This window comes from Chionomys nivalis, chromosome 16 (assembly GCF_950005125.1).
Source record: "Chionomys nivalis chromosome 16, mChiNiv1.1, whole genome shotgun sequence".
Taxonomy (NCBI): Eukaryota; Metazoa; Chordata; class Mammalia; order Rodentia; family Cricetidae; genus Chionomys; species Chionomys nivalis.
The window spans coordinates 29,158,593-29,182,591 of NC_080101.1; the positions used below are offsets into that span (position 1 = coordinate 29,158,593).

Below are 23,999 nucleotides of genomic sequence, written 5' to 3' on the forward strand. Positions count from 1 at the left end.
AAACTCACATCCTGGTTCTCCCAGCCCCCTCCCCTACAAGTTCTTTCCTCTCTGAACGCCAGCCCCAGGACCTCTCACACGTCCTATTCCCTTCCCTCCCCGTCCCCATTAGTTAAATAACTAAGGGACCTTCCCGATGGAGATCTCAATCCGGGTTCGTTAAACCAGGACCGGCGAGAGAGTTTTGCGCATGAGCAGATCCTGACTTCCGCGAAGGGTTCGGCAGCCCCCCCCCCGGTTGGTATGACGTCATCACAGCGCGCCGCTCCCAGGTGTCTTCAAGGTCGCTTTGCGGAGCGGGAGCGCGCCTGAGTGACCGGCCCCAGGTTCGGGCCCGCGCCGCGTCCCTTTGAGCGAGTTCGCCGGCAACATGACGGGGTACACGGCGGATGAGAAGCTGCGGCTGCAGCAGCTGCGGGAGCTGAGGAGACGATGGCTGAAGGACCAGGAACTGAGCCCCCGGGAGCCCGTGTTGCCACCGCGCAAGATGTGGCCCCTGGAGGGATTCTGGAATAACTTTCTGCGGGACGGGGCCGTGTGGAAGAACGTGGTGAGTTTCCACGCCCGGCTGCAGCCCGGCCACCCCGACCCGCTCCTCTCAGTCCCATCAAGGCTCCACCCTGTCCATACCCCGGAGGACCCCCAAGCACAGTCAGTCCGGGTCTCCGGTTTAGCGGAGACTGTCACCTCCCCAGAGTCCCGCGCAGGGCTCTGAGTCCAGGAGGTGTTGGCCTCGGGAGGGTGATGACCCTTGTTGGGCTGTCAGGTGTACCGAGAAGTCCGTCCTTGGGTTTTAAGCACACGCTGTTCTTTCGGTTGTAGACACCTTTCCGCAGAGTAACAGGCCAGACTTCACTAGCGTCCACGGGCGGTGGTTTTAGTATTTGAGAGCACTGGCGCGATTTGTAAGGTTGTGGTTGTAGAGACCGGCTGACTCTGCACTCAGCTGCCAGGGGGCTTGCTGGTGTGATACAGCCGCAGGGATCGCCACGGAACACAGGGTTCAGTTCGGTATGCTTTGTCCGACGCCAAAGCCCCCTTTCTGTGCCTCACTGTGTAATGTGAGCACGGTTTGCTTTTCAGCTGCATTCCTCGACCTTGCGAGGCACAACAATCATCCATTCTAGGACTGGTTTTTATTTTAAGGGTTCCAGATATTGTCTTTGAGTCTGTTAATCGAGTCACATCTGGGATGAGTAGTGAATACTGTGTGGGAATTGCTTTCAGTTACTTCCAGTAATAAGAAGAAGTAATAGTGGGCTCGTGCTGTCTTCGAACCTAGTACTCTGCTGGAGGTTTTGTATGCATTACTTCATTTCTTTATTCCTAAATGGTAAAACAGTTACTAATTCTCATTTTAAATGTGAGGAAAGAGAAAGATTAAAAAAGAATTGAAGGATTTTCCTCCTGGTCACTTGAAGGAATTCATGTTGAAATCCACATGTAACCTATTTTCTTACTCAGCTACCAAGTATAGTGCAATGGAAATCAGTGTAAAAGGGTATCGCATATTTAAGGTGGTAAAATTTCACACTAATTCAAGCAATCTCTTCCTTGTGTATCTGACATTACCTGTTGACGTTAGCAGACACTGGTGGCAAGTTGAAAACTTAGCTAGTGATTTAATTGTTGGATTTTGTCTTGCTTTACTTTGAATGATTTTTTTCTTCTATAATAATTTGCTATAATAGATTCTAGGTTGTCTTTCTCCTGAAACGGTGTGTTTTAGTCAAATGGGGACGCCATAGAAGAGTCCCTTTTGTCCTTTGACTTTCCGTTTTAAAAAGGCGTGTCAGAAGAGATCTCAGTGAGTTTAGAACACCCGTATTTTAGTAAATTCTTGTATTTTTCTTGAACATGAATGCTTTATATCTTGCAGAATGCTATTTATCCTAATCCTTGTCTAGCAGCTTTGCAGAATGCTGCTCATCCTAAGCCTTGTTTGCTCTGGAGTCTGTGAATATCCAATAGGAAGTCCCAGAGTCAGTGAAAATACTGGAGTAGGTAGGTTAGCCCCAGTCTGTCAGGAAGTATATTTCATTTAGAAGTTTGTAAAGTAAGTACCACGCTGTTTCTTTGTTGGTGGTGGGTTTTTTTTTTTTTTTTTTTTTGGTTTTGTTTTGATTTTTCTTGTACACACAATGGAAAATGAGGTATCCTATGCTAGGCATAGTAAGTAACATATGTTGATAATCAGAGCAATTCCAGAGGCTGAGTAAGGAGGATTGCTGCGTGTTCAAGGACAGGTCTGCCTTGGCTAAAGAGAGGACCCTGTCTCAAAATAATAGTGAAAAATAAAAATGAGTGGTGGGTGAGGTTGGAGAGGTGACTTAGTCCTCAAGACCACTTGGCTCTTGCAGAGGACCCAGTTTGGTTTCCAGCACCCACATGGTGGCTCAAAGCCTGTCTGTAACTCTAGTTCTAGGGGAGCCAATGCTTTCTTCTGGTTGACCTCTGAGGGCACCAGGCACACTCATGGCACGCATACATACATTTATTCAGACAAAACACTAATTCACATAAAATAAATAACTCTAAAAAATAAAAATTTTAAAAGAGGATATTTGTTTACTCTGTGTGTTGTGCTTTTCCCCAGCTCTTTAAGACATACCGGTCCAGTATCTTCACTGTCTCTCATATACTTGTACCTCTCTGGTTCATTCACTACTACGTCAAATACCATGTCGCGGTAAGTATGTGTTAAATGTGTGCTTCTCAGAACTTACTTTTAATACTGTACAATAATTTCCCGTGGCTGTGCTGTACTCAGGAAATAACGTGCCGTTTTAAGTTGATTTTGAAGTTCTTTGAATTCTTTTGGGTAAAAGGTTTAATGGAACTTCAGGACTCTTATATACAACTAGTTTCAACACTTGCAATTCAAAAGATTACTCTTATATGCAACTAGCTTATGATTTGCAATGCATTTCCTTGTGGTGGTGTTTAAATGTCAGAGGGTCTAAGCCTGGAGTCCTGAGCGGGAGGTGGGAAGATGACTTCTACCGCCTTTTTAGCACAGGTCAGGTATATCATACCATTCAAAGTGGGTTTGTCATTGTTTCATGTTCCTTTCTGGGTTTTCTTTTTCTTTAGAATCGAGAGTGACCAGAATTATTAACTTTTTCATGGAAAGATCTTGCATGCATTGTCCAGAGCCACTTGCCACAAATTAAAGAGAAGGGATAGCGTAGTGTGTTTGGTACGTGGTGCTGGACTAACAGTGCCGATGGCCCTGTGTCAACTGTTGGCGATGGCCCTGTGTTGACTGTTGGCGTTCAGATAGTGTAAAGAGGGCAATGCTTGTGTTCAGGGAGAGTTGGGAGCCTTAGCGACAGCAGCCTGGTGTAGGATATCGGAGTGAGGGAAGAAGGAGTAAGGAGCCTGAGGTGGATTAAGACGCCAGGACCCACATAAGGTGAAGAGGATAAACATCGAAGGGTGTGGTGATGGCGGCAGATTTGTTATATGTGAGGAACTTGGTCAAGTAAGTACACTGGTGGAAAGGGGGTGTTTCCATGAAAAGGGAGAACATCTTGGGGAATGGAATTAGAATTGGAAGTACAAGGGTGAATTCGTAGTTATTACAATGTATTCATAGGTTGATAGATAAATAACCGTGAATTGAATGTGGACGTGCACTTGTCTGCATGTTCACTCCGTCTGCCCATTAAGGAAGCCTGGCAACAGTGCTGTCCCGAAGTTACACTCTAACAGGCGGCATCTCAGTGTTGTTGGCCGTGAGACAACTCACACTGTGCTGCTTGACAAAAGCAGCAAGAAGAAGCGGCCTCCGCTTTGTGATATTCCTGCCCACGGCTCATCATCTGAACACGGTCACAGGGAGTTGTGAACAAGCCGAACTGGAGGGAATAGCCAGCGAAGCAAGATATTGGCTTGTTACCTTCAAACGTGTTCAGATCATGAAGGTAAAAGAATGTCAGACAGCCTGAAGACTTGGGTTCTCCACTTCAACCATGTGGGCTCCAGGGATTGAACCCAGATTGTTAGGTTTGGCAGCAAGACTTTGCACTATGAGCCATCTCCCTGGCCCACATTAGGTCTTTGGCACAACAAGAATGGAGTACCCAGTATGCCCTCTTCATTGTTATAGAAAGAATATATAAAAGTAGGTATTTGACATCCAGGAATATGTATTATGCTAGAAGATGGGTAGCATTCAAGGAAGAGTGTGGAGGGAACAAGTTAGCCAATTAGAAGGAAGATAGAAAGCCAGTGATGAGCATGGCCATAAGGCCTCCGCACTGAGGAGATGACTTTTTACTGATCCAATAAGCTGAGACCAATCTAGGGAACGTTTCAAAATCTAGGGAGAAGAGGTTGTGTGTAACAAGCAGCGGAAACTCTCCATTGTGTGTCAATTAAAACTGTCTCAAATACTGCACACTAGTGTTGAACCCGGAACCTCACTCACCTGATGACATCCATGAGCTGCCACACCACTGTTCATTGGGACGATGACATGATGATTGTGAGGGAAATGTAATAAAACATTGAACACAGACCGAAGGAAGCAAAGTTCTACACCAGGCAGATCAGCTGGAGGCTGTTGCAGTTTGGTACACATTAGAAGTTGGAAAAAAGTGAACTGATAGCCGGGCAGTGGTGGCGTACACCTTTAATTCCAGCACTCAGGAGGCAGAGGCAGGTGGATCTCTGTGAGTTCGAGCGCACCCTGGTCTACAAGAGTTAGTTCCAGGACAGGCTTCAAAGCTGCAGAGAAACCCTGTCTCGAAAAACAACAAACAAACAAACAAAAAGCAAAGCAAACTGATTTTGAAATGACATGTTTTCATGTCCTTAATAGTTCCTGGAGGGCCCATGTTGTCATGGCCTGTCTGATGTGTCAGCAGTAAGGTTAGTAGGGTCTAGTCAGGATTTGAATTGGGTTGTTTTCACTTAGGAAACCAGCAGAAAACCCTTCTGCAACAATAAAATGAACTAACAGTTTATATCTCTAAGGGTCAGAGAATGATTTCTATTTCTGTGCTGATGGGCTTGAAAACTGTATTCACTTGCAACTCCACGGCCTTTCCGTGTCACTGTTCATCTTACGTATCTCATCGCTGGAGAAGAGCCCTGTCTTCTGGCAGGGAAGGGGTGAAACAGCCGTGAGTGGCCGTTGTGTTCTGTGCAGAGTATTGCCTGGGAAGTTAGTTACATTTTAAAGTGTACTTTTGTCTTAATTAAACTGTCATACCTCCGATAAAAGGTGTCCTGACAGCCTTGGAACTAACTGAAGTTGAACTCTTAAGACAATTCACCCACAGATGTAATCATGTTCCTTAAGCACTTTAGACCCATTTATAAACTTTATTTGTTCAATCTTAATTTTAGGCGTTTATATGGCATATTGGTGGCCCTAAGAAGCAATGCTTTTCAGCTTCAAATCAGAAGTTTGTCCATTATACATTTTCATTATAATCCTGAGTCTCATCTGTTAGACTTAGAAGTAGTCAGATTATCTTATAAACACTCTGACAGTAGAACACGGGTCATCTCAACTTTCTCTTTTTAGTTGCCTATTTTCTACTAATTCTTTGACAGTTCCACACTACAAAGTGTTATGATGATGTTCACCTCTTTCCCAACTCTTCCCACACCCACTTCCCTTCTCTACTCACCTTTACTTACATTTTAAAGATTTATTATCCATGTGTGCGTGCATGTGTGTGCGTGTCTGTGTGTATCTCTGTGTGGTGTGTACACGTGAGTATGGGTGAGTGGAAACCAGAGGAGTCAGATCTCCCTGGAACTGGAGTTATAGGCAACTGTGAGCCAAGCATTGTGGGTGCTGGGAACTGAACTCTGGTCCTCTGCAGCAGCAGTGTGCAGTCTTCACATCTAAGCCTATCTCCAGCCCTATCCCAACTTTTAAAAGTTGGCATTTACCTATGTAGACTGAGTGTGGTTTCCTTTATCATCTTTATGGTCGAGTTGTCTTAGGATTGAAAAGAGATTTGTCCTCTAGGAGAAGCATATTTCATAAGCTACAATATTAGGTTGACAAAAAGAGACATTAATATGGTTTTTTTTTTTTTTTTTTTTAGGAATTCATGCTTTCTTAGCCACTAGTGAACATATTTCGCCATTATTGTTTGGTGGGGTCTGGGACACTTACCTTTTATTCTTTCTCCTGGTTTGTACAGGTAAATCCTGCAGCTTCATTGTAATAACACTTATTTCAGAACTGATTTCTACATCTCTCTGAAGACATTTAATATCTTCTTGACTTTGGCCACAGTTCTTTTTAGAATAAAATTTTTAAGTATGTATTGTTAATGTGTGGGTGGGGGTACAGCTGTCCTGTATGTTTGTGGAGATAAAGAACAACTTTGTGGAGTTGGTTTTCTCCTTTTACCTTCATGTGGGTTCTAGAGATGGAACTCGGGTTGCCAGGCCTGTGCTATTTACCTGGAGTCACCTCTCTGACTCTGGCCACAGTTCATATAATAAAGACATTTTATTTTTCTTGTATCATAGTCTAAGTTTCTCTCACAATCTTTGTCCATTTGTCTTATATCAAGCCAATAATCTTTTAAATATTTTGGTATGGTGTCTTGTGCAGACGAACATACATGCTTTATAAACTTACTTGTTCTGCATTTATATATTAAGCACCTCTTATATGCAAAGCGCTGTAAATAGGGGTTATAGCCGTATACACAGCAGATTGTATCCCCGCTCATGAAATGCTTATTCTAGTCTTGGATACTGGCAGTAAGCACACGATTAAGAGGCATGTATGGTTATAAGAGGTGGTCAGTTTTCTAGAAGAGAAATTGAGCAGGGTAGAGGAATAAAGACAGGAAGCTGCTGTTTTAATTGGGTTTTTCTCGGGACCTCACTGGAATGAGGTGGGGGAACAAGCAGATAGCCAGGGGTGCATTTCAGGTAAAGGAATCAAGCACGGAAGCCCTGGGACACCAGCAGGCTTTATCGATGTGCCCAATAGCTTGGGAGCCATTGTGACTAAGGTGCACTCAGGGAGGAGGTGGTAGTTCGCCAGGGGTGAGATCTTGGAGGGTTTAGAGATCACAGCAAGTACTCCATCTTCTTCTCTAAGGATTATGAAACTTTGAGCTAAGATGCAATCCATGTTGAAAGGATCATTCTGGCTGTGTTGTTGGGGCATTAGTAGAAGCCATGTGGCCAGTAGGTACCGTTGGAGCAGTCCTGGCAAAAACATCAAGAAGCATGGGCAAGGGAGGTCCTGTTAGCTGGGGAGAATCACTTGGATGCAAGGTATATTTTCAAGGTGGTTCCAGCAGGATCTGCTGGGGAGTTAAGGCTTTTGACTTTTAGCACTGAGGGAATACAGGTGCCATTAGCCAAGACAGGGAACACGAGGAACAGCAATTGTGGAGCGAGGGAAAATTCAGTTGTGGGTGTGACGAACTTTGAGATGCCTAGTGACATAAGCAGAGATGTTGATTTTTTTTTTTTTTTTTTTTTTTTGGTTTTTCGAGACAGGGTTTCTCTGTGGCTTTGGAGCCTGTCCTGGAACTAGCTCTTGTAGACCAAGCTGGTCTCGAACTCACAGAGATCCGCCTGCCTCTGCCTCCCGAGTGCTGGGATTAAAGGCGTGCGCCACCACCGCCCAGCGAGATGTTGAATTATTATTAACAGTACTGTGGGCCAGAATTCTAGGGAAATTGGGGGCTTAAGTAAAAATTTAGGATAAGATCTAACATATTTTTCAGAAGAAATTCTAACACTCTAATTTACACAGAATTGTTTTTATTTCAGGCAAAACCATATGGCATCGTTGACACGAAGCCCAAGATATTCCCAGTAAGTCTCAAAACTCCAGTTTTTCACTTGTACATTATCCCCTCCCATTCTACACGATTGCCAGGTTCATTGGGATAAAATGACCCTTTCTTGCTGTCAGCTTAAGTGTGTTTGTGCATTATTGCAGGAGGACAAAGGATAGTATGAAGTAGCAACTGAATTTGAAAATGAGGAGTGGACACTATTTTTTTTTTTTAATTGAGCTCTACATTTTTCTCTGCTCCCCTCCCTGTCTCTCCCCTCCCCGTTCAATCCTACCCCAAGGTCCCCATGCTCCCAATTTACTCAGGAGATCTTGTCTTTTTCTACTTCTATGTAGATAAGATCCATGTAAGTCTGTCTTAGTGTCCTCATTGTTGTCTACGTTCTCTGGGATTGTGGTTTGTAGGCTGGCTTTCTTTGCTTTATGTTTAAAAACCACCTATGAGTGAGTACATGTGATAATTGTCTTTCTGTGTCTGGGTTACCTCACTCAAAATAATGTTTTCTAGCTCCATCCAGTTTTCTGCAAAATTCAAGCTGTCATTTTTTTCTGCTGTGTAGTACTCCATTGTGTAAATGTACCACATTTTCTTTATCTATTCTTCAGTTGAGAGGCATCTAGGTTGTTTCCAGTTTCTGGCTATGACAAACAAAGCTGCTATGAACATAGTTGAGCACATGTCCTTGTGGCACGGTTGAGCATCCTTTGGCTATATATCCAAAAGTGGTATTGGCTGGATCTTGAAGAAGGTTGTTTCCTAATTTCCTGAGAAATCGCCACACTGACATCCAAAGGGGCTGTACCAATTTGCATTCCCACCAGCAATGCAGGAGTGTTCCTTTCCCCACAACCTCTCCAGCATAAGTTGTCATCAGTGTTTTTGATCTTGGCCATTCTTACAGGTGTAAGATGGAATCTCAGAGTTGTTTTGATTTGCATTTCTCTGATGACTAAGGATGTCGAACATTTTCTTAAGGGACACTGTATTTCTTAACCATGTTTTATGACCTTGACTGCCCTAGAGCAGAAGGAACCTCCCCATCCCCAGCTTTACATGGGTAAAGGACTACAGCAGAAGCCGTACCTTTTGTTAATTCAAATTTAAATTAAATTGGGTGTGTTGGTGCACACCTTTAACCCCAGAACTCCTCTGCTGTGGCAGGAGGATATCTGAGTTGGAAGCCAGCTTGGCCGACATAGTGTGTTTCAGGACAGCCAGGGCTATATAATGAGTTCCTATCTCAAAAACAAAGATTTAGTATTTTGAAATAAGGTACTAAATCTTGTAATGATAAGTAGTATTTTCTTGATTGTAGCAATGGTCTCATAGCTATATCCACACTTAAGTTATATTATACAGTTTAAACATGCACTTTATTCTGTCTATGGTGCTTTAATTTTTAGGTCCTCATAGAAGCAATATACATATATATTATATATTATCAGTTGGTTGTTGGAGAGGCTATTGTTTACTATGCTAAAATATAGTGTCTGTCTCTGCTTACACGTAATGAGTGAACCGCCATAACTGTAAATCCAAAAACTTCCATTACGTAGCTTATGTGACAGTGGTCTTATCAGTGCAGCAAGAGACTGTTAGGGAGAGCCATCAAAATTGGCTCACTGTCCCTATTGGAACTCTACTTCAGGAAAGTTCTGTTATTTACGGACATGTAATGGATGTGTGTCAGACCCCAGGTATACTCAAAATAAGACGTTCACTTACTGGTTTTGTCAGTTGACTAATTAGTATTTATTCTTGCTTGCCTGGTTATTTATCTAATTGTGTGTTTATTTTGCCATTCATGTACAAAGGCTAAGGTCTGGCCCTGTTCTAAAGACCTTATCAGGGAGTTTGTTGAGTTTCTTTTCTTTTCTTTTTTTGCTATAGTGGTTCTTTCCTGTTTCCATGTTGTTGACCACTTCCAGAATCTTCCCTTTTGAGAAACTACAGAATGGCCATCTAATTTAGACTAGAATAAGCTATGATAGTGATAGCTGTGTTCTGGCTTAGCAGAACTTGCTTTCTCTCTCCTGAGGTGATAGACTAGTATCGGTTAGGCTGTCCTCTCCAGTCTGTCAGATGAATGCCAGAGTATGTTAGCTTTTCCATGCAGTATCTGAGCATGGAGCAGAGTACAGTGAGCACCTATCCAGGCTTAATCTCTTTCTGAAAACTGGAGGTGGAGGCTGAGAGTAGATGGAAGGAATAAGATACTAAATCTTATAATGCTGTGTGTTATCTGGATCTCACAGGTGTATCCATACTTCAAAATTGTGTTATACAGTTTAAATATGTACTTTATTATGTCTATACCTTTTTATTTTTTAAGTTCTAATGCAATAATTTGATTAATTTTGTAGCTTTATATATATCAGTATAGGTGAAAATATAGCATCCAAACTGAAATATTTTTAATTATTTATTTTTATTTTATGTACATTGGTGATTTTCCTGCATGTATGTCTGTATGAAGGTACCAGGTCCCCTGGATCAGGAGTCACAGGAATGTGAGCTGCTATGTAGGTGCAGGGAATTGAACCTGGGTCCTCTGGAAGAGCAGCAATGCTCTTAACCACTGGCTGGAGCCATCTCTCGAGCCCCCAAATTGAAATGTCTTAAGTAAAATGGAAAATAAATTTTTGTTTGTTTGTTTGGTTGGTTTTTTGAGATAGGGTCCCTATAGATAGTCTTGTCTGTTCTGGAACTTGCTGTATAGACCAGCCTGGCTTCATACAGAGATCTACCTACCTCTCCCTCTAGAGTGCTGGGATTAAAGGTGTGTACCACCATGCCTGGCTTAATTTTGAGTTAATGAAGGGTAAAATATGTTTATAGTCATTTGTTGTATTAAACAAATGTTGGAATATTTCACAACAAAATGTATATTTAATGAAAAAATGTATATTAAGCATTTACTTGTTTTTCCTAGGGTGATACAATTCTGGAGACTGGAGAAGTAATTCCACCAATGAAAGATTTTCCTGATCAACATCATTAAAGAGCACTTAAAAACTTAAAAGACTTGTGTAATAGCAAAAGTCTCTTCATATAGTGCTGTATTTACTAAATCTGTTTCCTGGAAAAGTAACCAATAAAGCTTATTCTCAGAGTGTTGTTATTTTCTTTCCAAAGTTGTCTGAGACTAACAGTAAAAAGACAAATTCTAAACAGAGCCATCAGCTACTTTTTTTCCTATTTGATAAACAGGATGCAAAATACGTTTTAGTCACAATATATTTGTTTATGTACTGATTTGGCAACAGGATATGTAGTGATATATTTCATTTGTATTTGAATAAATAAAGCTTGCCTGAAGATCAGTGAGTAAAATAAGTCACACTGATCAGCCTTCCAGACCAGGCATTGGTGACACACACCTTTAAGCCCAGTAGCCACACTAGTTTGTCATAGATACCGGGTGGTAGTGGTGCACGCCTTTAATCCCAGCACTAGGGAGGAATATAAAACGCGTGAAGACAGCTCTCACACAGTCTCATTCTGAGCTTCCTGGAGGCAGGATCGTCATTTCAGACTGAGGCAGAGGTGAGAGCCAGTGGCTGGCTGTTTTGCTTTTCTGACCTTCAAGTTGAACCCCAATTATCTGTCTCTGGGTTTTCATTAGTCGTGCTACAAGGATATGAAATGTTTGAAGCACTAGAATGAAAATCTATGACCTGATACAAAAACGGCTGTAACATCCATTTCAAAAATTAGCATGTTGACGCTTATCACAAAAGACAATATGCAATTTGGATTGTGAATTTTACTTTTAAGTCTACATAGGTGCCATTTGGGGGTAAAGAACTGTGTTTGCTAAGAATTACCAAAGTTCATTCATTTCAAAGAATTTATCTGGAAACTCCTTGTGCAGCTGCCTTCGCGCAGCTACAGTTGATGCATAGATGACGAATCCCCAGGAAAGCAAGACGATCACAAGTAGCAACTAAAGGGGAAGGAAAGGAAAAAAAAAAAATCAATGCGCTGGGTTCATTCTCTGCTTAGGCCAGGTTACTAGCTACAGGTGGGAGCAGAGTGTCGGAGTCACTCAAAGGCAGCCTCGGGGCCTGGCCCCGGTAGCCCTGACGTCAGGGGCGGAAGAGCGTGTCCTCCAGGAAGAGGAGGAGCTGAGAGCTGGGCGTAAACGCTCAAGTTAGGAATGGGTTTTGGGGTTCCGAACTGCAAGCAAACAGTCGGCCTTCGGCTTGCGGGCCGGGGGATGTGGCACTGTGGAGTTCCAACGCCCGGGTTACCTACCACGGAGTAAATCCAGTCCAGCGTGCGGCGACTCACTGGCCTCATGGTAAGGGAGCGGCGGGGACGGGGTGGCGCGAACCCTAGAGCCCGCTCCTGGGCGCCGTCCACCCCGCTGCAGCAGCCATCTTTCCGCGGTCCCAGGCGCGCTTCCGCCCAGAGTTGGAGCGCGTCACGTGATCCGGGCCTAGCCCGCCTTTCAGGCAGCGGAGGAAATAAAAGAGAAAATGTTAAAATCGCGCTTTTTTGCGCTTACATGGGCATTTCTCAACTCGTTTATCTCCAGTCGCGGTGCAATATTAACGCAAAATAGAATGCCATCATGTGCATGTAAGTTTATTTGAAACTAGTTAACGCTGGGAGAATTAAAAGTTGCCGCCCCACACCCGCATCCGTTTCTACAAAATGTGGATAGACGTTCATATGTTTATGTTTGGCGTGAACAATATCATCCACTCGTTTATATAACTAAAGAATCGCTGGGAACTTAATTCGGCCGTTCATCAAGAGCGACTAGTCAGAATACTGTCGCTTCCTGCTGGGAATATTTTTAAATATGTGGCGTTTTAAAATGTCTGCCCGTCAACAAGCGTTGAAGGGACGTTTATGGCGTCTAGGACCTCAGCAAGTGTGGTCTGCTAAGCCCCAAGCAAGGCAGTTTGGCAGGCGAGCGTGCAGTTGAGCCCGAGGATGCTGTGTTTGCAGGGGCGGCCTGGCTGGCAGGCCCCGGGGCTGCGCGGCTTGGGGCGCAGAGGTGTCAGATTCAGTGCTAGTCTAGATTTCGGGGAGCGGGAAGTGGGAAGCAGGCCGCTGGGAGAAAGGTCAAGGCTGCAGAAGCGCTCGGCGCCTGCGGCTCATCCCAGCTGAAAAAGACGTGAGGACGAGGGCGCTGTGGTTGCTCAGTGCAATCCTTGTTACACTAGGGAGAACCCGGGCAGCTTGTCCAAGTTTCGGGTGTCGGGTTTCCGCCCCTTTGGCAGTGGCTACTGCGGTGGTGCCTCGTCTCCCCCAAAGACGGGCACCCCCCCGCGGTGGGGGCTGGGCAGGGTCTGGTGTACGGGCGCCCGCCCGTGGCGCATGCGCCGGGCCGGGGGTGGGGCGCTCCGTGCTGCACGAGCAGGGGGTGGGTCTCGCCTTCTCTCCGCCCCCAAACTGCCTTCGGTGATGAGCGTTCTACGTCACAGGGGTCGCAGCCGCCGCCGCCGGGGTCTCCGCTGTCTCGCGAGGAGGGCGAGGCGCCCCCTCCGGCGCCTGCAGAGGAGGGGAGGCGCCGAAGCCGCCGGGTACGCCTTCGCGGATCCTGCCGCCACCGGCCGAGCTTACTGGGCCGACGGGAGCTGGCCTCCGGCGGCCCAGCGGGACCTGCCACCGCGTCCTCGGAGGTGAGCAAGCTGGGAACAATGGGCGTGGGGTCGGCTGCTGCGGGAACAAGGCTACGGCCTGGACCTCCGAGGGCCGGGGTCGCGACGTCGCCACGGTAGCGGGTCACCTGTGGCTCGGTGGCGGTGTACGAAGGAGGGGAGTGTCTCGCTGCGCCGCACGAGGGGCGCGAGCTGGACTCGAGATTGGAAGGAGTTGTGTGTCCAAGCAGAGCAGCTGCCACCGCTGGGAAGTGTGACCTTGGCAGGTCCCCAGCCGGGACCCTGTCTGTGAAAAGGGAGTAGCATTTCAGTTGCTCGGGTTATGTAACTTACATGGTGTGGTTGTCTTTCCATCCGCGCCATCCGTTTCAGGCTAAGGAAGCCACTAAGACTAGTGGAGTTGTGCAGTGTTTCACATGTGGACGGGGGTTGTGTGACCACAGCACCCATCTAGTTAGTGCTGCTTTCCTGACCAGGTGGTTTCTGATTTGTAGACTAGAGCGGGCCAGTGAGGAGGAGGTGAGCACAGAGATTTCTTTCTTTCTTTCTTTCTTTCTTTCTTTCTTTCTTTCTTTCTTTCTTTCTTTCTCTTTCTTTCTTTCTCTTTCTTTTTTTTTTTTTTTGTTTTTCGAGACAGAGTTTCTTTGTGTATCTCTGGCTGTCCTGGAACTCATTCTGTAAACCACCAGGCTGGCCTCGAACTCACATAGATCCTCTGGTGCTGGAATTACAGGCATGCACCACCACCGCCTGCCTGTGAGCACAAAGATTTAAAAAGGAAAGAAAATTGGGAAGCATTTTTGGTGAGTGCATTTCTAGATTAAGAGGAGGGAAAAAAACCGAGAAACAGGTGCCCAAGGCTCCTAATAGGTAGAGATTGTTGTCTGGGAGGATTCGAGGGTAGATTTTTAGTGCATGAAAAGCTCTGCTGTCGGCCACGATCATACTTCCCTGGAGTGAGTGGCTTTCGCAGCAAATACAATTCCAATGCTTGCTCATCCCTCATTTTGGGGCAGTGACTCTGGTAGCCAAGACTAGTCTGGAGTTCCTTATGTAGCAGAGGATGACCTTGATTTTCTGGCTCTCTTGCCTTCATCTTCCAGTGTGCTGGGACTGTAGGGTGTCCCAGGGTACCTGTCTCCGATAAATTCTTTTTATTAGTGATACTTGAAATTGTAGCCCAAGCCTTTAATCCCAGCACTCGGGAGGTAACCTACAGAGTGAGTTCCAGGACAGCCAGTGCTACACAGAGAAACCCTGTCTTGAAACCACCACCCCCACCTCCAATAAGAAACTAAATTTGGTCATTTATGTCATATAACTTTTAGATGGTTTAAACTACTCAGATTCGCAAGTAGAACCCAGATTGCTTTTAACAGTCATTGTTCCAGTTTATCCACTTGTGAACGTTGTTAACCTCCTTGCTTAGATACATTAAGCATATAATTGTTAATTACTTATTTGCTGTTGACTGTTTTGGAAACCCCTCAGAGTTGCTGTGAGCGTCAAACTTTTCCGTATTCCTCCTATACGTGGAGCACTGTGCTGAGTGCTGAGTGACATGAGTTACATCCCTTCACACAACCTTTTTTTGTCCGCTTTCAAATGACTACCAGTATTCCATTTTAGAGTTGTCCCAGCTTGGTCTCTGGGGACTTCAAACTAAGAAGTGGTTGGTGATTCTAACCAGATATGGTGTCACGGGCCTCTAGTCCCAGCACTCAGAGGACAGAGGCAGGCAGATCTGAGTTGCAGGTCAGCCAGGGGTCCACAGTGAGACTTGGTTCTTCCCTACCCCACCACCCTACAAGTGGCAATTCTTAGTATTGACTGATGCTACATTAAAGTTAACATTGCTAAAGTACAGTCAGATGGTTAAATTCTCTGTCCAGTGATAATTTAAGGAATACTATAGAAGATAATTTTTATGAAAGTCTTGACTTTTAAAGGGGGAGAAAAATAAAACCGTAAAATTCATGCAGTTTTCCAAACTCCTAGTCTAGCTTTCATTAAATTTCACTTCTGATTCTTTTTCTGTACCTATTTTCCCTGGATATGTTTGATCCTGTTTTCTGAAATTTCCCCCAAATTATGGCATAAAGGGTTTTTATCTTTGTTAGAATCTGCAGATTTGAAGATTCAGGAAAGGCAAAGTTCAGTGCTTCCTTAAGTTTTGGATTTGGCTGTTTTAGAAGTAGGGGCAGAGCAGGTTCATCTGCTCTGGGAGAGCAAATTTGTAGTCCTAAACATTAGGTTTCTTGGATAGAGGAACATTTATGAGGCTTCTAAAAAAAGAAAATCCTGAAATACAAAATATAAACAGTTCCATATTTGCCACCTAACAGTTCCATATTTGCCACCTAAATGGGGACTTCTTGTGCAAATCTCCCATTCCAGGTTTCTAGCTATCCCAGTGTGATTTTAGTGTATTTACCTAGGTGCGTGTCATCATCCGGGTCTAATTATGGGACATTTTCTTCTTCCCAGAAAGAAATCCCATTACCAGCTCAAGTCATCTTTTCCTCTTTATAGATAGGACTGTTTGGATCATTTTATGAATGATACCATATAGTATATGGGTTTGTGTGTGTGTTTTGTTTTTCATTTATTAGAATGTTATGTTGTAGAATCAGTACTTCATTACTTGTTATTGCTAAGTAATTTTGTGTGCATACCTTTTTTATATAACCCACTAGGTCAGGTTAGTGCTGCCTTGTGCATATCTGGCTGTATGGATGATATACTGGGGGCATGGGCACCAACCATCAGTATATCCTCAGGGTGGGACTTTGAGAGTCCTACACCCCCCCCCCACACACACACACACGATTCTCTGGAACTGGAGTTATAGATGCTTGTGAGCCGCCATTTGGTATGAGAACTCAGCCTGGATCTTTTGCAAGGAACATCTCCCCAGCCGGTGACCACAGCTCCTCTGAGTTGTCAGGCACTTAGTTTCTTATTCTCAGTGCTTCTGACCAAGGCTGGGAGCAGCATTAGCAAAACCATCAGTTCGCGTTGAGCCAGTGACTTCCCTAGCCTGGGTTTGACCGTGTTGATTGTACCAAACCACATTTTGTTAATCTGTCAGTTGATGGACATGACATTTCAATGACCACATTTGAGATACCAGTAACTAATCTGTGACTTGGGAATTTTGTTTGGGTGTATTTTGTATTTTCTTTTGTGTAAGTACCAACAGATGAATTGCTACTTCATTTATAGTTTAATAGTCAATTTTAATATTTAGTGCTGATTTTCGAACAGATAAACTCTTATTACCGTTAGATTGATATTTTATGTTTCTAAGTAGCACTGTATTGTGTAGCTAAATATATTGAGTGGAAATACAAGAAAAATCTAATTGTTATTTTTACCTGTTGGTCAGTCTTTAGTCTTATGCTGTCAAAGAAATATGTTTCTCAAAATTAGAAAAGATTTAAGGTTTCAATTTTATCAAAAAGTGTACTTCATTGATGTTTGGAGTTTGTAGTCTAGTATTCTGTAATTAATCCTGAGTTGTGATTTCTTTTCTGTGTTTTTCTTTCATGATACTGGGAATAGAAACCAGGACTGCCTTACCTGTACCAGACAGGTCTACCACTGAGCTACATATATTCCAAGGTCTGAGTTGTAAATTTCTTTCGAATTAGAAATGTTTAGTAAACACTAAAATTCTTCCTTCCAAAGAAGCAAATTAAGATAGAATGTGTTATATTTTGAAATTTACTGATCACTTTTTTCAACTCTAATCTATTATGTTGAGGGGTCAACTAAAGTCACTACTGCAGGGTCCTCTAGTTTTAATTGAAGCCTGCCATTTGTCAGCTCTTGTCTCGTAGCCTTTGCAGTGCCTTCCTTCTTTGCCATTTGTTTGCTCTGAGCACAAACTGTCTTTCATCCTACAAGGTTTTTTTCTTTTCTCTTTCTTTTAAATGACTTTAAAAAATCCTTCTCTGAACGAGTTGATTACTATATGCAGAGGGAAAGACTGAAGTTTTGTGATACTGTTGAGAGTTTAAGTACTTTCAGAAGTGCTGGGGCTGGAGCTTGTTGGTAACATTTTCGAGACCCTGGATTCCATTCCCCAGAACCACATAAATAATTAATAAACAGCAGAAAGCAATTAGAATTGTGTATCTGTAATCCACTTTCCAAGAGCAGTGAAGAGTTCCGAATAGAAGACTGGAAATACCTGGACCATTAAGGAAGCGTTTGTGTGGATTGTCTTTCTCTTAAGTGTCTTTCTGAGAAAGTCAAAATGCCTGAAGTGAACATGGTTTAATTTGGAAAAATCTATGTTCCAGAGATGGTTTTTTTAAGTATTTTTGATTTTTTTCCTTCAGATCAATGAGTGGATTATTTAGGAAGTAATGATTTTATTATTCAGCCAACTTAGCATTTGAGTAGTGGTGGAGTTTATTATGAGTACTAGACCCAGAGAAATCTAAAGAACAGACAGAATTTTTCAATATGTACAAGAGAGTATAAAAATGGAGTATAAGAAAGGCTTTACAGGGGCTGGAGAGATGGCTCAGAGGTTAAGAGCATTGACTGCTCTTCCAGAGGTCCTGAGTTCGATTCCCAGAAACCACATGGTGGTTCACAACCATCTGTAATGAGATCTGGTGCCCTCTTCTGGCCTGAGGGCATACATGGAGGCAGAACACTGTGTACAAAATAAATAAATAAATAAATCTTTAAAAAAAAAAGGCTTTACAGAGAGGACTGAAAGACAATGGATATTTGATTTCAGCTCCAACAAACTCACTTTGTAAGCTACAACCTGATAGGATATGTGTAAAGAAAACTGATCATTAACATTCTCGGTGATGGGAATGCAGACAGTAAGAAAAGAGACATCAAACATACGATACACCTTGTGGTTTCACTTTGAGATTCGGCAAAAAATGAAGGTTAGGTCTGGTGGCCTGTTCTTACAGTCGTAAAACTCAGGAAGCAGAGATGGGAGCAATACCCTATGTTTTGGAGGTCATTGTGGGCTACATAGCAAGACCCAGTCTCAACCAAACCAAGACGGCAACAACAAAAGAAGCTATGACAGGCTCTTAGAAATGCCGGGCGGTGGCGGCTCACACCTTTAATCCTGGCACTTGGGAGGCAGAGGCAAGCGGACCTCTGTGCCTTCAAGACCAGCCAATCTGCAGAATGAGTTCCAGGGTAGCTGTAGCTACACAGGGAAACCTTGTCTCAGAATGAAAAGAAATACTTAGAAATGATCAGTGATTGAACATAATAGTGTGGTAGTCCTGCTACTGGCTGGCTGTCCTTGTGATGTCACCACAGCTGACATTTCCTCCGCCCTTGGAGCCACATGCTACCTTCCTGTGCTTTTAAACTGAAAGACCATTTCTTAGTAAAGCTTTCACTGAAAACTATAGCATTGGCTTAAACATGAGGTGAACAACCTCATGTGTATTTTTTTTTTTTTTTTTTTGGTTTTTCGAGACAGGGTTTCTCTGTGGTTTTGGAGCCTGTCCTGGAACTAGCTCTTGTAGACCAGGCTGGTCTCGAACTCACAGAGATCCGCCTGCCTCTGCCTCCCAAGTGCTGGGATTAAAGGCGTGCGCCACCACCGCCCAGCCTCATGTGTATTTTATAGAAACTATTTCATAAAAATAAATTACTGTTTGATATAAAACAAATTGAGTGCACATAAATTATTTCATAGGTTATTTTAAAAACGTAAACACCCAGTAGTGAAACTGTTACTAAATAAGCTATGGTATTAGAAGCATATATTATAGTTAGACCATAATTAGACCATGGTATTAGAGGTGTGTGTGTGTGTGTGTGTGTGTGTGTGTGTGTGTGTGTGTATAAAATACAAAACCATACGTGAAAATAACATTTGCGGACAAGAGGTATGGTTTTTTTTTTATATATAGATATAAGCAAGTCTAGAAGGAAGTAGTGATCATAGTATCAGAAATAGCAGAATCTCTGAAAATGTAACGTAATAAGTCTGAGTGGGGAACATAGGTGCTCGTTTGCTTTTGTTCTCCTATATTTGTGTCAAATACTTGAGTGCATACTGGGAAATGTCTGACCTACAGGTGAAGGTAAGGTACAGATAGTAACACTTGAGCACAGAAGAGGATTTTATCCTGGGAAATAAGATCTCGGAGCTTGTGCTTTAATTGCCATGTTTTTATGCTTTTATTTTGTACTGTTTTTTTTATATTAAACCATTTGTTTTTGCCTAAGTATAAACAGAGGCCTTTCATTGAGTTACTGATGTGTTTCTTTCCCTTTTACAGATGATGGCCTCGGCTGCTAAGGAATTTAAAATGGATAACTTTTCACCTAAAGCTGGCACTAGCAAATTGCAGCAGACGGTCCCGGCTGATGCCTCTCCTGATTCTAAGTGTCCTATATGCTTGGACAGATTCGATAATGTGTCTTACTTAGATCGATGCCTACATAAGTTTTGTTTCCGCTGTGTGCAAGAGTGGTCAAAAAACAAAGCTGAATGTCCACTGTGTAAACAGCCCTTTGATTCTATTTTCCATTCTGTGAGGGCTGAAGATGACTTCAAGGAATATGTCCTAAGGCCTTCATATAATGGTTCTTTTACTGCTCCTGAGGTTCGAAGGTTCCGCTACCGGACAACTATGACAAGAGAACGGAATGCTTCCCTTTACTCATCTGGTCCTACCATAAATAGAAGAACAACTACCCCACCAGACAGTGGAGTGCTGTTTGAAGGGTTAGGCATCTCAGCAAGACCTAGAGAAGTTGAAATTCCTCAATTTATGAGACAAATGGCTTTAAGGAGGACAGCTACTGCAGATGAAAGATCTTTGCGGAAAATTCAAGAACAAGATATTATTAATTTTAGACGAACTCTTTATCGTGCTGGTGTTCGAGTTAGAAGCATTGAAGATGGTGGCCGCTACAGGGATATTTCAGCTGAGTTCTTCCGTAGAAATCCCGCTTGCCTTCATAGGTTAGTTCCTTGGTTAAAACGTGAGCTTACAGTTCTTTTTGGAACCCATGGATCTTTAGTCAATATTGTCCAGCACATCATTATGAGTAACGTTACTCGCTATGATTTGGAGAGTCAGGCATTTGTGTCTGACTTAAGACCATTTTTGCTTAATCGAACTGAGCATTTTATACACGAATTTATCAGTTTTGCTCGATCTCCTTTCAACATGGCAGCTTTTGACCAGCATGCTAATTATGATTGCCCTCCTTCGTCTGAAGAAGGCAGCCATTCTGATTCTTCAGTCATAACGATATCACCAGATGAAACTGAGACTCAAGAGCTGGATATGAATGTATCCACTGTTAGGCAGGCACCATGGGATGATGAAACTCCCGGACCATCTTACTCAAGTTCAGAGCAAGTGCATGTTGGAATGTCTTCCCTTTTAAATTCATCGGACAGTTCAGATGAAGAACTTGTCCCCACAGGAGCCACCCCTCAGGTACAAGGACTACAGACAAATGATGACCTAAATGATGACAGCGACTCCTCATCAGACAATTGTGTCATTGTTGGGTTTGTTAAGCCACTAGCTGAAAGGACCCCAGAACTTGTTGAGCTGTCTTCTGATTCTGAGGAGTTGGGCTCTTATGAGAAAATGGAAACGGTGAAGACACAAGAACAAGAACAGTCTTACAGTTCTGATGATAGTGATGTTTGTCGATGTTCATCTCCACGTTCTGTTCTTGGAAAGGATGAACAAGTGAGTAAAAGCCATTGTGATTCTGATACAAGAGTAAAATCAAAGAAAGAAGAGAAACGATCTACATCAACTCCCAGAGACAGTTCATCCACCAGAGGAGACAGAGCTTCTTCCCCATACATCAGTCGACACCGAAAGAGGGGAAGATCGAGAAGTTCAGACTCACGGTCCCAGAGCAGAAGTGGGCATGATCAGAGGAATCACAGGAAGCATCATGGGAAGAAAAGAATGAAGAGCAAACGATCCAGAAGTAGGGAGAGTAGCAGACCCAGAGCAAGAAGGGACAAAAAGAGATCCAGAACTAGAGATAGTAGCTGGTCAAGAAGAAGCCAGACGCTTTCTCTGAGTAGCGGAAGCACCAGCAGATCAAGATCTCGTAGCAGTGATCATGGCAAAAGAAGATCACGAAGCAGAAATCGAGATCGCTATTACTTGAGAAATAATTATGGGAGCAAATATAAGTGGGAATACACTTATTATAGCAGAAACAAGGACAGAGATGGTTATGAGTCATCATACAGGAAAAGGACTCTTTCAAGAGCCCGTTATTCTAGACAATCTTCAAGTCCAGAGCTCAAAATTCAGTCTATTTCTGAAAGAACAAATGCTAGGAAGAAGAATCACAGCGAAAGGAAATACTACTACTATGAAAGACACAGATCAAGGAGCGTGTCCAGTAGTAGGTCAAGGACTACATCTACTGGGCCTGACCGGGTGAGAAACGAAAAGCCTGGAGGGAAACGAAAGTACAAAACCCGGCATTTGGAAGGTACTAATGAAGTGGCTCAGCAGTCTCGTGATTGTGCTTCCAAAGTGAAGGACAGTCACTACCAAAAATCATCAAAACTTGATGGAAATTATAAAAATGAGAGTGACAGCTTTTCAGATAGCCGATCATCAGACAGAGAGACAAAACACAAGAAGAGGAAAAGGAGGACACGTAGCCTGAGTGTAGAGATAGTTTATGAAGGAAAAACTACTGACGCAACTAAACACCATAAGAAGAAAAAGAAGAAGCATAAGAAGAAGCATAAGAAACACCATGGAGACACTACTTCCCGTTCCCCAGTTGTCATAACCATCGACAGTGACAGTGACAAGGACCCTGAAGTGAAGGCAGCTGTGGAATGCAGCGATGGTAATCCTACACAGCCTTTCCACAATGAAGTTTTGACTCCTTCCTTGGAAGCCTTTGAAACGAGAGATGTTGTCACAATAGAAGATGAGTTTGGTGTCCTGGATAAGGAATGTGATGTTACTGCACTTTCTGATGACTTGAGTACCAGCCGGACCCTGGATAATAGTGTACCACCAGCAGTCTCAGTTGAACAAACTCTTGATGTAAGAGAAGAAAGCACCTTTGCCTCAGATTTAGAGAGCCAGTCCAGTAACATATCTATTCAGACTGAGCCATCGAGACCACTGTCATCTCCAAGGACCTCATTGTTGTCGGCAGCTCTTGATGGAGACTGTGATATGTCTTAAAACTGCCAAAGCATCTCATTGATAATTCAGAGGCTATAGAAAAATGTAGGGGGAAAAGTCATCTACTGCAGTCTAGATGACTTGTTGAAAAAACTTTGCCTCAAAATATTTTGTGTTTGTGTGTGTGCTAATTTGTAAAAAATCATTTGTTCAAAAGGTATGTATGTCCTGTCCCCAGATATATGCACTTTTAAGTGAAGAAAACGTTGCTAGCAGTTTATTTAAAACTTGGGAACCTTTTTAAATAAAAATAAAAAAATTAGAAGTTATTTCATAAAGCCATATGGTATTGGCATATTTTTATGGTAGTATTTTTGAATTTTTTTTCGAGAGTTACTCTGAAAATGTGTTACAAGCTGGGAGAATGCTTTTGGACAGTTATTTTTCATAAAAAAATTGTATGATTGAAAACCATTTTTTAGGGTGAAATACATCATTTTAATCTGCACAGGTTATCTTGACATCTGCCAAAAGTAGAGTTTAGTATCTTGTTTATATATTTGTTTATCTGGACTGGCAGTAAAACAAATGTGTATTCAACAAAAGACAATAAAATAGACACAGTAAAAGAACTCAAGACCTTTAACTGTGCAACATTGCTTCCTTCAAAGTTTGCTAGAGCCAAAGTCTTAAAAACCGGGTGACCATTTACAGGTCCCAGTTTCAGTGGCTGATCCAGGTCTTCATTAACTGACCTTGAGTGTTTATTTTCTTAAGGAAAATTACTTTCTAGCATTTGGCTTAATACAAAATGCAAGCCCTGACCAAACTTTCCTTTGGCAACTTTTCACATCAAGTGACTCCTTATTTTTAATCTTTAGAGAAAATAAAATGGCTCTATATCTAGCTCAATAAAAAGGATTTTCATTGACGATCAGAACTTGAACTTAATCCAGATTTAGGTTTCAATTTGCCTTGTTTTCCTGGTTTCATTCTTGACTGGAAATTGGAAGGTTTTTAGTGGGAGAACAAGGCAGGTAAACTCCTTGTCCTCATGTATTTTACAGATTGTTTAGCTAAAACAATTATGTAAATATAGCACTACAAACTATAGTAAGTTCTCTGGAGAGTAGATACAACTATATATTATATATGGTGCAATTTATGTGTATAATTGTATCTTACTGTATGATTGTGTGTGTGTGTTTATGAAGAATACGTAATGGAGACCCAACTGAGGATTCTTGAGAGAATACTTGAGTTAGAATGCGGAAAACACGTTGACAGCAGCATATCTGAAAGGAAGAGATCCAAAGCCGGAATTGGGCCTAGCATGTTAGTGGTAGGGTTCCTGAAAGAACCCTCTAGAAACAACTTTGGTTAAAAAAAAAAAATCCTAAAGATTTGCTTAAAAGACAGTAGAAAATATCTTTAATTATAGGATTCTA

The 23,999-nt window shown here is 42.8% G+C and overlaps 3 protein-coding genes across 5 annotated transcripts; 2 read left to right on the forward strand and 1 right to left on the reverse strand.

The window, feature by feature from the left end:
* The first annotated feature begins 253 nt into the window (after positions 1-253).
* On the forward strand, positions 254-10,924 carry Ndufb6 (NADH:ubiquinone oxidoreductase subunit B6). The gene is made up of 4 exons (XM_057790687.1): positions 254-550; positions 2,597-2,689; positions 7,768-7,812; positions 10,729-10,924. The coding sequence occupies exons 1-4, from the start codon at positions 371-373 to the stop codon at positions 10,795-10,797; spliced, it is 387 nt and encodes a 128-aa protein (XP_057646670.1). The 5' UTR covers positions 254-370; the 3' UTR covers positions 10,798-10,924.
* Positions 10,925-11,535: 611 nt separating this feature from the next.
* Smim27 (small integral membrane protein 27) lies at positions 11,536-12,201 on the reverse strand. The gene is made up of 2 exons (XM_057791036.1): positions 12,054-12,201; positions 11,536-11,742 (listed from the first exon to the last, which is right to left on the reverse strand). The coding sequence occupies exons 1-2, from the start codon at positions 12,096-12,098 to the stop codon at positions 11,620-11,622; spliced, it is 168 nt and encodes a 55-aa protein (XP_057647019.1). The 5' UTR covers positions 12,099-12,201; the 3' UTR covers positions 11,536-11,619.
* Positions 11,935-23,611, forward strand: Topors (TOP1 binding arginine/serine rich protein, E3 ubiquitin ligase). Of its 3 annotated transcripts, XM_057791032.1 has the most exons (4): positions 11,935-12,099; positions 13,235-13,432; positions 16,976-17,035; positions 19,693-23,611. In XM_057791032.1, exons 1-4 carry the CDS (start codon positions 12,097-12,099, stop codon positions 22,609-22,611), a joined length of 3,180 nt encoding a protein of 1,059 aa, XP_057647015.1. In that variant the 5' UTR covers positions 11,935-12,096; the 3' UTR covers positions 22,612-23,611. The 3 variants fall into 3 exon arrangements, with proteins under 3 accessions (XP_057647015.1, XP_057647017.1, XP_057647018.1); XM_057791034.1 differs by lacking the exon at positions 16,976-17,035; XM_057791035.1 differs by lacking the exons at positions 11,935-12,099; positions 16,976-17,035 and adding an exon at positions 12,240-12,380 and having other exon boundaries at positions 19,693-23,610.
* Positions 23,612-23,999: the final 388 nt, after the last annotated feature.

What these genes read in the sequence shown, in the direction of transcription:
- Ndufb6 (XM_057790687.1), top strand. Translation starts at nt 371, where the DNA reads ATGACGGGGTACACGGCGGATGAGAAGCTGCGGCTGCAGCAGCTGCGG. An exon ending in GGGCCGTGTGGAAGAACGTG is followed by an intron (nt 551 to 2,596) that starts GTGAGTTTCCAC and finishes GCTTTTCCCCAG; the next exon opens with CTCTTTAAGACATACCGGTC. An exon ending in CGAAGCCCAAGATATTCCCA is followed by an intron (nt 7,813 to 10,728) that starts GTAAGTCTCAAA and finishes TGTTTTTCCTAG; the next exon opens with GGTGATACAATTCTGGAGAC.
- Topors (XM_057791032.1), top strand. An exon ending in CTGCCACCGCGTCCTCGGAG is followed by an intron (nt 13,433 to 16,975) that starts GTGAGCAAGCTG and finishes TACTGGGAATAG; the next exon opens with AAACCAGGACTGCCTTACCT. An exon ending in TGAGCTACATATATTCCAAG is followed by an intron (nt 17,036 to 19,692) that starts GTCTGAGTTGTA and finishes TCCCTTTTACAG; the next exon opens with ATGATGGCCTCGGCTGCTAA.
- Smim27 (XM_057791036.1), bottom strand. Translation starts at nt 12,098, where the DNA reads ATGAGGCCAGTGAGTCGCCGCACGCTGGACTGGATTTACTCCGTG. An exon ending in TGGACTGGATTTACTCCGTG is followed by an intron (nt 11,743 to 12,053) that starts GTAGGTAACCCG and finishes CTTCCCCTTTAG; the next exon opens with TTGCTACTTGTGATCGTCTT.